The following is an 11698-nucleotide window of genomic DNA, read 5'->3' on the forward strand; positions in this document are numbered from 1 at the left end:
TTATTTATTGATAAGTTAAATCTCAAGCGGCTAAATTCCAACGACCGAGTGCAATTACTTGGCCGCTTATTTTTTTTTTTGGTGAGCAAAATAATGAGCGGCTTATCCCCAACGACCCTGTAAGCTTCCTGGGACGCACTTTTTTATATTTATTAGTAAGCAAAATCTCAAGCATCTGATCCCCAACGACCAAGTGTGCTTACTAGGCCGCACTTTTTTTTATTTATTCGTAAGCAAAATCTCAAGCAACTGATCCTCATTTTCCTAGTGCGCTTACTTGGCCACCTTTTTTTTTTGGTAAACTAAATTTTAAGTGGCTTATCCCCAAAGACAAAGTACGCCTACGTAGGCAAAATTTTTTTTATTTATTGGTAAGCAAAATCTGAAGCAGAAAATTCCCAACGACCGAGTGCGCTTACTTGGCCGCCCTTTTTCTTCATATATTAGTAAGCAAATCCCCAAGCGGCTGATCCCCAACGACCCAGTGCGCTTACTTGGGCGCATTTTTCTTTATTTATTGGTAAGCAAAATCTCAAGCAGCTAATTCCCAACGACCGAGTGCGCTTACTTGGCCGCTCTTATATTTTGTTTATTGGTAAGCAAAATCTTAAGTGGCTGTTCCCCAACGATCCAGTGCGCTTACTTGACCGCACTTTTTTTTTTTTTTTTGGTAAGCAAAATTTCAAGCAGCTAATCCCCAACGACCCTGAACGCTCACTTGGCTGCACTTATTTTTATTCACTGGTCGGCAAAATCTCAAGCGGCAAATCCCTAATGACACAGAGCCTTTACTAAGCTGCACTTTTTTTCTATTTATTGAAAAGCAAAATCTCAAGCGGCGAATCCCCAATGACCCAGTGCTTTTACTTGGCCGCACTTTTTCTTCATTTATTGATAAGCAAAATCTCAAGCGGCTAAACTCTAACGACCCAGTGCGCTTACTTGGCCGCATTTTTATTTATTCATTAATAAGCAAAATCTCAAGCAGCTAATCTCCAATTACCTAGTGCAATTACTTGGCCGCATTTTTTTTTTTTGGTGAGCAATATTTTAAGCCGCTTATCCCCAACGACCCAGTAAGCTTCCTTGGGCGCATTTTCATTTATTTATTGGTAAGCAAAATCTCGAACAGCTAATCTCCAACGATTTAGTGCAATTACTTGGCCGCACTTTTTTTTCAGGTGAGCAAAATTTTAAGCGGCTCATCTCCAACGACACAGTAAGCTTTCTTGGGCACACTTTTTTTTAATTATTAGTAAGCAAAATTTCAAGCAACTGATCCCCAACAACCCAGTGCGCATACTTGGCCGCCCTTTTTTTTTTTTGGTTAGCAAAATTTTTAGCGGCTAATCCTCAACAACCCTGTGCACTTACTTGGCCGCACAATTTTTTTATTTATTGGTAAGCAAATCCCCAAGCGGCTGATCCCCAACGACCCAGTGCGCTTATTTGGCCGCATTTTTCTTTATTTATTGGTAAGCAAAATCTCAAGCAGCTAATTACCAACGACCGGGTGCGCTTACTTGGCCGCCCTCATACTTCTATTTATTGGTAAGCAAAATCTCAAGCAGCTAATCCCCAATGACCCAGTGCTTTTACTTGGCCACACTTTTTTTTTTATTGGTAAGCAAAATCTCAAGCAGCTAATTACCAACGACCGGGTGCGCCTACTTGGCCGCCCTATTATTCTAATTATTAGTGAGCAAAATCTCAAGCAGCTAATCCTCAACGACCCAGTGCTCTTTCTTGGCCGCACTTATTATAATTTATTCATGAGCTAAATTTCAAGCAGCTTATCCCTAACTATCCTGTGCGCTTCCTTAGCCACATTTTCGTTTGTTTATTGGTAAGCAAAATCTCAAGCAACTAATCCCCAGCGTTCCAGTGCGCTTACTTTGCCACGCTTTCTTTTTCTGGTAAACAAAAATCCAAGCGTCTTATCCTCAACGACCAAGTGCGCTTTCTTGGGTGCACATTATTTTATTTATTGATGAGTTAAATCTAAAGCGGCTAAATTCCAACGACCGAGTGCAATTACTTGGCCGCTTATTTTTTTTTTTGGTGGGCAAAATTATGAGCGGCTTATCCCCAACGACCCTGTAAGCTTTCTGGGGCGCACTTCTTTATATTTATTAGTAAGCAAAATCTCAAGCATCTGATCCCCAACGACCAAGTGTGCTTACTAGGCCGCACTTTTTTTTATTTATTCGTAAGCAAAATCTCAGGCAACTGATCCTCATTTTCCTAGTGCGCTTACTTGGCCACCCTTTTTTTTTGGTAAACTAAATTTTAAGTGGCTTATCCCCAAAGACATAGTACGCCTACGTAGGCGAAATTTATTTTATTTATTGGTAAGCAAAATCTGAAGCAGATAATCCCCAACGACCGAGTGCGCTTACTTGGCCGCCCTTTTTTTTTTTTCTTGGTAAGCAAAATCTTAAGTGGCTGTTCCTTAACGATCCAGTGCGCTTACTTGACCGCACTTTTTTTTTTTGGTAAGCAAAATGTTAAGCGGCTCATCCCCAACGACCAAGTGCGCTTTCTTAGCCGCACTTATTTTTATTTAATGGTAAGAAAAATTTTAAGCAGCTTGTCTTCAATGACCCTTTGCGCTTACATAGCCGCATATTTCTTTATTCATTGATATGCCAAATCTTAAGCAGCTAATCCCAAGTGACCAAGTGCGCTTACTTGGCCGCACTTATTTTTATTTATTGGTCAGCAAAATCTAAAGCGGCTAATCCCTAATGAAACAGTGCCTTTACTTAGCTGCACTTTTTTTCTATTTATCAAAAAGCAAAATTTCAAGCGGCTAATCCACAAACGACCCAGTGCGCTATCGTGGCTGCTTTGAATTTTATTGATTGGTGAGCAAAATTTCAAGAAGCTCATCCCCGACGACCCTGTGCGCTTACTGGGCCGCATTTTTCTTCATTTATTGGTAAGCAAAATCTGAAGCAGAAAATTCCCAACGACCGAGTGCGCTTACTTGGCCGCCCTTTTTCTTCATATATTAGAAAGCAAATCCCCAAGCGGCTGATCCCCAACGACCCAGTGCGCTTACTTGGGCGCATTTTTCTTTATTTATTGGTAAGCAAAATCTCAAGCAGCTAATTCCCAACGACCGAGTGCGCTTACTTGGCCGCCCTTATATTTTGTTTATTGGTAAGCAAAATCTTAAGTGGCTGTTCCCCAACGATCCAGTGCGCTTACTCGACCGCACTTTTTTTTTTTTTTTTGGTAAGCAAAATTTCAAGCAGCTAATCCCCAACGACCCTGAACGCTCACTTGGCTGCACTTATTTTTATTCACTGGTCAGCAAAATCTCAAGCGGCAAATCCCTAATGACACAGAGCCTTTACTAAGCTGCACTTTTTTTCTATTTATTAAAAAGCAAAATCTCAAGCGGCGAATCCCCAATGACCCAGTGCTTTTACTTGGCCGCACTTTTTCTTCATTTATTGATAAGCAAAATCTCAAGCGGCTAAACTCCAACGACCCAGTGCGCTTACTTGGCCGCATTTTTATTTATTCATTAATAAGCAAAATCTCAAGCAGCTAATCTCTAATTACCTAGTGCAATTACTTGGCCGCATTTTTTTTTTTTGGTGAGCAAAATCTCAAGCATCTGATCCCCAACGACCAAGTGTGCTTACTAGGCCGCACTTTTTTTTATTTATTCGTAAGCAAAATCTCAAGCAGCTGATCCTCATTTTCCTAGTGCGCTTACTTGGCCACCCTTTTTTTTTGGTAAACTAAATTTTAAGTGGCTTATCCCCAAAGACATAGTACGCCTACGTAGGCGAAATTTATTTTATTTATTGGTAAGCAAAATCTAAAGCAGATAATCCCCAACGACCGAGTGCGCTTACTTGGCCGCCCTTTTTTTTTTTTCTTGGTAAGCAAAATCTTAAGTGGCTGTTCCTTAACGATCCAGTGCGCTTACTTGACCGCACTTTTTTTTTTTGGTAAGCAAAATGTTAAGCGGCTCATCCTTAACGACCAAGTTCGCTTTCTTAGCTGCACTTTTTTTTATTTAATGGTAAGAAAAATTTTAAGCAGCTTGTCTTCAATGACCCTTTGCGCTTACATAGCCGCATATTTCTTTATTCATTGATATGCCAAATCTTAAGCAGCTAATCCCAAGTGAGCAAGTGCGCTTACTTGGCCGCACTTATTTATATTTATTGGTCAGCAAAATCTAAAGCGGCTAATCCCTAATGAAACAGTGCCTTTACTTAGCTGCACTTTTTTTCTATTTATCAAAAAGCAAAATTTCAAGCGGCTAATCCACAAACGACCCAGTGCGCTATCGTGGCTGCTTTGAATTTTATTGATTGGTGAGCAAAATTTCAAGAAGCTCATCCCCAACGACCCTGTGCGCTTACTGGGCCGCATTTTTCTTCATTTATTGGTAAGGAAAATCTGATGCAACTAATCCTTATTGTCCTAGTGCGCTTACTTGGCTACACTTTTTTTTTTTGGTAAACTTAATTTTAAGTGGCTTATCTCCAACGACATAATGTGCTTACTTAGGCAAAATTTATTTTATTTATTAGTAAGCAAAATTCTAAGCAACTGATACCCAACGACCCAGTGCGCATACTTGGCCTTTCTTCTTTTTTTTTGGTAAGCAAAATTTTTAGCGGCTAATCCCGAACAACCGAGTGCGCTAACTTGGCCGCCCTTTTTTCCTATTTATTGGTGAGCAAAATCTCAAGCGGCTTATCCCCAACGACCCAGTGTGCTTTCTTGGCCGCACTTATTTTTATTTAATAGTAAGAAAAATTTCATCAGCTCATCTTCAATGACCCTGTGCGCTTACATAGCCGCATTTTTCTTTATTTATTGGTATGCTAAATCTCAAGCAGCTAATCCCCAGTAACCGAGTGCGCTTTCTTAGCCGCACTTATTTTTATTTATTTGTTAGCAAAATCTCAAGCGGCTAAATCCCAACGTTCCAGTGCGCTTACTTAGACGCAATTTCATTTATTTATTGGTATGCAAAATTTCAAGCAGCTAATCTCCAACACCAAGTGCAATTACTTGGCCACTTTTTTTTTTTGGTGAGCAAAATTTTAAGCGGCTTATCCCCAACGACTTAGTAAGCTTCCTTGGGCGCATTTTTTTATATTCATTAGTAAGCAAAATCTCAAGCAACTGATCCCCAACGACCGAGTTCGCTTACTTGGCCACATTTTTCTTTATTTATTGTTAAGCTTAATCTCAAGCAGCTAATCCCTAACGACCCAGTGCGCTTACTTAGCCGCACTTATTTTTATTTATTAGTCAGCAAAATCTCTAGCGGCTTATCCTTAATGACACAATGCCTTTTTTTGGCTGCACTTTTTTTCTATTAATTAGTAAGCAAAATCTTAACGGCTAATCCCCAACGACTCAGTGCGCTTACTTGGCCGCTTTTATTTTTATTTATTAATCAGCAAAATTTCAAGCAGCTCATCCCCAACGACCCTGTGCGCTTACTGGGCCGCATTTTTATTTATTCATTGGTAAGCAAAATCTCAAGCATCTGATCTCCAATTACCTAGTGCAATTACTTGGCCGCATTTTTTTTTTTTTGAGAGCAAAATTTTAAGCAGCTTATCCCCAACGACCCAGTGAGCTTCCTTAAGCGCAATTTTTTTTATTTATTAGTAAGCAAAATCTCAAGCAACTAATCTTAAACGACCGAGTGCGCTCACTTGGCTGCCCTTTTTTTTTATTTATTATTAAGCAAAATCTCAAGCAACTGATCCTTAATTACCCAGTGCACTTAATTCCCCGCGTTTTCATTTATTCATTGGTAAGCAAAATCTCAAGCGGCAGATCCCCAACGACCCAAACGCATACTTAGCTGCACTTTTTTTTTTCTTCTGGTGAGCAAAGTTTTAAGCGTCTTATCTACAACGACCCAGTGCGCTTTTTTGGCCGCACTTATGATAATTTATTCATGAGCTAAATTCCAAGCAGCTTATCCCCAACGATCCTGTGCGCTTACTTAGCCGCATTTTCGTTTGTTTATTGGTAAGCAGAATCTCAAGCAACTAATCCCCAGCGTCCTAGTGCGCTTACTTGGCCACGCTTTTTTTTTTGGTAAAGAAAATTTTAAGCGGCTTCTTCTTAACGACCCGGTGCGCTTTCTTGGGCGCATTTTTTTATGTTTATAAGTTAGCAGAATCTCAAGCAACTGATCCCTAACGACCGAATGCGCTTACTTAGCTGCATTTTTCTTTATTCATTGATAAGCTAAATCTCAAGCAGCAAATCGCTAACGACCCAGAGCGCTTACTTAGCCGCAATTATTTTTATTTATTGGTCAGCAAAATCTCAAGCATCTTATACTTAATGACACAGTGCCTTTACTCGGCTGCACTTTTTTCCTATGTATTGGTAAGCAAATTTTTAAGCGGCTAATCCACAACGACCAGTGCGCTTACTTGGCCACACTTATTTTTATTTATTGGTAAGCAAAATCTCAAGCGGCTTATCCCTTACGACCCTGTGCGCTTACTGAGCCGCATTTTTCTTTATTTAATAGTAAGCAAAATCTTAAGCAGCGAATCCCTAACGACCAAGTGCTTTTACCCGGCCGCACTTTTTTTTTTTTTATTGGTAAGCAAAATCTCAAGCGGCTAATCCCCAACGACCCTGTGTACTAACTTGGCAGCACTTTTTCTTTATATATTGGTAAGCAAATCCCTAAGCGGCTGATCCCCAACGACCCCGTGCGCTTACTTAAACGCACTTTTTTTATTCATTAGTAAGCAGAATTTTAAGCAGCTCATCTCCAACGACCCTGTGCGCTTAACTGAGCTCATTTTTCTTTATTCATTTATAAGCAAAATCTTAAGCAGCTAGTCCCCAACGCCAGAGTGCGCTTTCTTGTCCGCACTTTATTTCTATTGATTGTATGCAAAATCTCGAGCGTCTGATCCCCAACGACCCCTTGCGCTTACTTGGCAGCACTTTTTCTTTTGGTAAGCAAAATTTCAATTGGCTAATCCTTAACGACTTAGTGTGCTTTCTTTGCCGCGCTTATTCTTATTTATTGGTGAGCAAATTTTCAAGCAACTTATCCCTAACGACCCTGTGCGCTTATTAAAACGCACTTTTTTTATTCATTAGTAAGCAGTATTTTAAGCAGCTCATCCCCAACGAGCCTGTGCTCTTAACTGGCGGCATTTTTCTTTTTTTTATTTCTACTTAACTCGCTCAAAAAATTGTAATTATTTTCAATTTCAAGCCTCGAGTTTACGTAGAGTTTAAAAAAAAATAAAACTTATATTGTTACGTGGATATAAATTTGTATGATGTTTAGAATGCCAAATTAGTCATATAACAAATATTAAATTGTTGTGCATACATAAACAATAATATTTGATAAACGATTACTAGGAGTTAATTAATTAAAACAAAACGAGTAATAATAGTGCTTAAACAGACTTGAGTATTTTATTAAATAAAACGGTAAAATAACAGTAATGCAGAGTTTAATATTTAAACGAGGAAAGTAAAACCACGTGAACAATATGTAATGTGCGAATAAGACTATTGAAGAATTGCTTTGAAAGGATATAATTATTATAAACTTTGAATCTGACTACTAAAACTGAATAATGACTGTCGAAAATAAACAAAAGAAAGAATTTAAATTAAATGAAACTTATACAAAAGTAAAACCTGACTGTTGGAGAAACAGAAGTCGCAGGTGGACTTTGACGAGGCGAGAAGAAAATGGCGAAAGGGCCTTGAGATGTGCTACTTGTCGACGTCGACGCGTCGTGGAATTGGTGCTGCGAAGAGCTACGTACTAGTTCGCGGCCGAGCAAGGAGTAGGCCGAGCTCGAGCAGAGCACTCGGCTCGTAGGCTTAAGCTGGTGGAAAAGTAGGCAGTGGGGAAACTGACACTTAAAGGGCTACACATTTATTAGCCGTTGCTTTGAGACACAAAGAAATTAATGTAAGTGTGTAAGTTTCCTTCAAAGCATATAAAAGGAATATGATAACGCTCGCCTCGTCAGAATACTAGCACCTGCTACTTCTAAGGTGAACATACCGCCCACTTTGATGCAACGGCATCAAAATCAAAAGATAGAAAAGCCTAACTTCGATTAGAGTCTATCCTTACAGTTCTTTAACTTGAGACTGTATTACACTTATAGTCTAGAAGGATCGCTTATCCTTTTACAAACAAACTAATTCCATAACTTTTTTTTTTTTTTTTTTACTCGCGGTATCTAAACCGAAATCTGAACATAAGTATAATGTCTTTAATTAGTAACATAATAATTAATAAACTTAGAACAATAAAATTGAATTAACAAAAGATAAAATTTGCAATAAAATAAATGTCAATAAACCACTAATTGCCTTCCACTATTACATCGGATTAATTCGAGTCCTTTTTACACTGATTCTTATAACACTGTTCGAGCTCGGGTTCAGTGAGCAACTTAATAACCTTTACAATGGGTCTCTTAAATGTGGAGGTGGCAGTCTTGACGGACACAACTCTTACCAGCCCATCGGAACCCGGATGCGTGTCAACGATTAATCCGAGAGGCCAGGTAGCTGGCGGAGTTGCTTCGTCCTTCAGCAAAACTACGTCACCCTTTTGTAAATTTGATTGAGGCTTTAACCATTTATTGAGTTGTAAATGATGGTGTAGGACTTCTTTTCTCCACCTGGACCAGAAAGAGTTGCGTAGACCTGTGAGTAGCCTCCAGCGGTTGCTCAAGTTAACCGTCTGCTTGGTTTCGTCGTACGGTTCAGGATGCGTTAATAGCGACGATCCCACCAGAAAGTGCGCTGGTGTCAACACCAAGTCTCCACTCGCCTCATTGGTGATAGGGCAAAGAGGTCTAGAGTTTAGACAGGCCTCAATCTTTGCTGCGAGAGTTGACATTTCCTCGTAGGTGAGCTTAGCCTGTCCGATGACTCTGTAAAAATGATATTTAAAGCAACGAACAGCTGACTCCCAGAGCCCTCCAAAGTGAGGGGCTCGCGGGGGAATAAATGACCATTCTACTCCCTGCATAGCAATAGTGTCAGCGATGGTTTTTGCGGATTTTGATGTTTGATTGAACAGCCCTTTCAGCTCAGTGGCGGCGCCTTTGAAGTTAGTCGCGTTATCAGAATACATCACGGCAGGTAGTCCCCGTCGAGCTGAAAATCGAGCAAAAGCAGCCAAAAAAACCTCAGTACTTAAATCTGACGCAATTTCAATATGTACGGCTTTAACGACCATACAAATAAATATAACTATATATCCTTTTGTGGTTTTTGCACCACGGCCCTTTGAAAATAAAATAGGTACAGGGCCAGCGTAGTCCAGACCTGTATGCGTAAAAGGACGAGTTGGATTTAACCTGATAGCTGGCAGCTGTCCCATCAACTGAGTTGAACCCTTTGAATTGAATCTCTGACAAGTTACGCAGCGATGAAAGACACTTGAAGCTACTCTTTGTTCCCGTATAATCCAAGCATATCGACGTAGGTGCGAAAGCATGAGCTGCACTCCCCCGTGCATTGTAAGCTTGTGCGTTTCTTCCAATAAACGTTTAACGAATATGCAGCGACCGGGGAGGATTATTGGATGACGTTCGTTATATGGCAGGTATGAATGCTCGAGTCTACCACCCACACGTAAAAGTCCCTGATCGTCAATGAACGGGTTGAGACGCTTGAGTGGACTGCAAGCTTGTATAGCACTGCCATCAAGCAAGTTCCTCATCTCCATTACAAAATGATAACTCTGAATTGCTCTGAAACATACAATTCGCGACATTCTCCATTCTAGAATATTTAAAGAGTTACCTTTTCTTTCCATGGTCTTATTTGAAACTAATAAACGCCACCGATAACAGTAACCCAATATTCGGAGAATCTTAGCGTAACTTGAATGTTTTTCTAGAGCTGGAAGGCAACTAGATCGAGATGCCTTATCCTTGCCAATTGATGCTCGCTCCTCCTGACAGGCAAAGGCTTGTACTTGTTGCTCCTCTGTGGATTTGAGCAAAGAATTTGAAGGCCAATTTTGCTCTTCTAACATCAACCAGGGAGGTCCATGCCACCACAGGTCATGTTTAGACAGCTCCGACGGTGACAATCCCCTCGTAGCGCAGTCGGCTGAATTATCAGCGGATCGAACATGTCGCCACTTTGCCGTAGGAACTGTAGACATGATCTCACTCGTCCGATTGGCGATGAAAGTTTGCCATCGCGATGGATGACTTTTCAGCCACTCAAGCACCACGTTGGAGTCAGTCCAGCAGTTGATCGTGGCAGGTTGGTGTCCTATGCTCTCGACGACGTGCTTAATTAATCGAACCAATAATGTTGCGCCACAAAGCTCCAGCCTGGGTAGCGTTTGCACTTTCGTCGGAGAGAGTTTCGATTTGGACAATATGAGAGACACTGAGGTACCTGGTTTTACCACGTAGACAGCCGCAGCGTATGCCCTTTTTGAGGCGTCAGAGAACCCGTGCAGGTACCAATCATCATGCTCTTTAGGGCCAATCCACCTTGGAATTCGAAGTATCGAGATATCTTTCATGTCATGTCGAAACTGCGACCAGCGTTGTGACAGCTCAGTTGGTAACGTTGAGTCCCAACCCAAGTCGAGAAGCCAGATGTCCTGTAATATAATTTTTGCAGTAATAATGACAGGGACAATCCAGCCGAGCGGGTCAAACAACCGAGCAATTTCTGAAAGGACTGATCTTTTCGTATAGTCAATTTCTGACTCTTTATTTAAAAACTTAAAAATAAATATATCGTCAGCAGGGAGCCACTTGATGCCTAGAGTTGATACTACCTCGTTTAATCTTAATTCAAACTCGTCGGAGCCCGACAGCCCTATACCTTCCAAAAGCTCGGTCGCGTTAGCTGCCCACTTTCCCAATGACATTCCAGCTGTAGCTAGCAGGCTGATCAGCTGATTTCGGCGCTCCAAAGCGAGCTCGATGGTATCCCCTCCAGAGAAAAAATCATCAACGTAAAGCTGATTATTTACTATCTCTGCAGCGAGTGGATATGAAGCCGCGCCGTCTGTTGCCAGCTGCTGCATAACACGAAGCGCCAGGAAAGGAGCAGCTGCTGTACCGTAGGTCACGGTAAGGCACTTGTAATCCATGATTAGTTGATCGTCACTGTAGCGCCATAGGATCCTCTGCCAGTCACAGTCTTCAAGGCTTACAAGTATCTGTCTAAACATTTTTTTCACATCTGTGGTAAATACATATTTATTAAATCGCCACCTAGTCAAGACCATCAGAATATCAGAATGCAGTTTGGGTCCTGGCAACAGCGAATCATTCAAAGAAATATCATTAGAGTCCCTTTGCGACGCGTTGAAGACTACGCGCACCTTTCTAGGATTATCGGGTCTCGTGACAGCATGATGCGGCATATAATATGCAGATCGATGTAACTGATCAGAAGGTACAAGTTGCATATGACCTAAATCAACATATTCTCGCATAAAATTATCATAAGCTGCTGCAAGGTCCGGGTTGCGTTTTAGCCTTCTCTCGGAGCGCAATAAGCAAGCAGCAGATATTTCACGAGTGTTTTTAAAATTTGGGTTATCTTTCATAGGTAAACGAACAACGAATCTGCCTTCTGAGTTTCGAGAGTGTGTTTGACGGAAGTGATCCTCGCAAAATTGTTCATCCTGATTAAAAAGAGACTTGCGGGG

At 40.9% G+C, this 11698-nt stretch overlaps 1 protein-coding gene across 1 annotated transcript; it reads right to left on the bottom strand.

The window, feature by feature from the left end:
• Positions 1–8389: 8389 nt before the first annotated feature.
• Positions 8390–11410, bottom strand: LOC149373725 (uncharacterized). The gene is made up of 4 exons (XM_089595771.1): positions 11259–11410; positions 10817–11207; positions 9817–10636; positions 8390–9165 (listed from the first exon to the last, which is right to left on the bottom strand). The coding sequence occupies exons 1-4, from the start codon at positions 11408–11410 to the stop codon at positions 8390–8392; spliced, it is 2139 nt and encodes a 712-aa protein (XP_089451897.1).
• Positions 11411–11698: the final 288 nt, after the last annotated feature.

This window comes from Copidosoma floridanum, unplaced genomic scaffold (genome assembly GCF_036245765.1).
Source record: "Copidosoma floridanum isolate Cflo_tuat_1 unplaced genomic scaffold, Cflo_Japanese_pri ptg000028l, whole genome shotgun sequence".
NCBI classification, from domain to species: Eukaryota; Metazoa; Arthropoda; class Insecta; order Hymenoptera; family Encyrtidae; genus Copidosoma; species Copidosoma floridanum.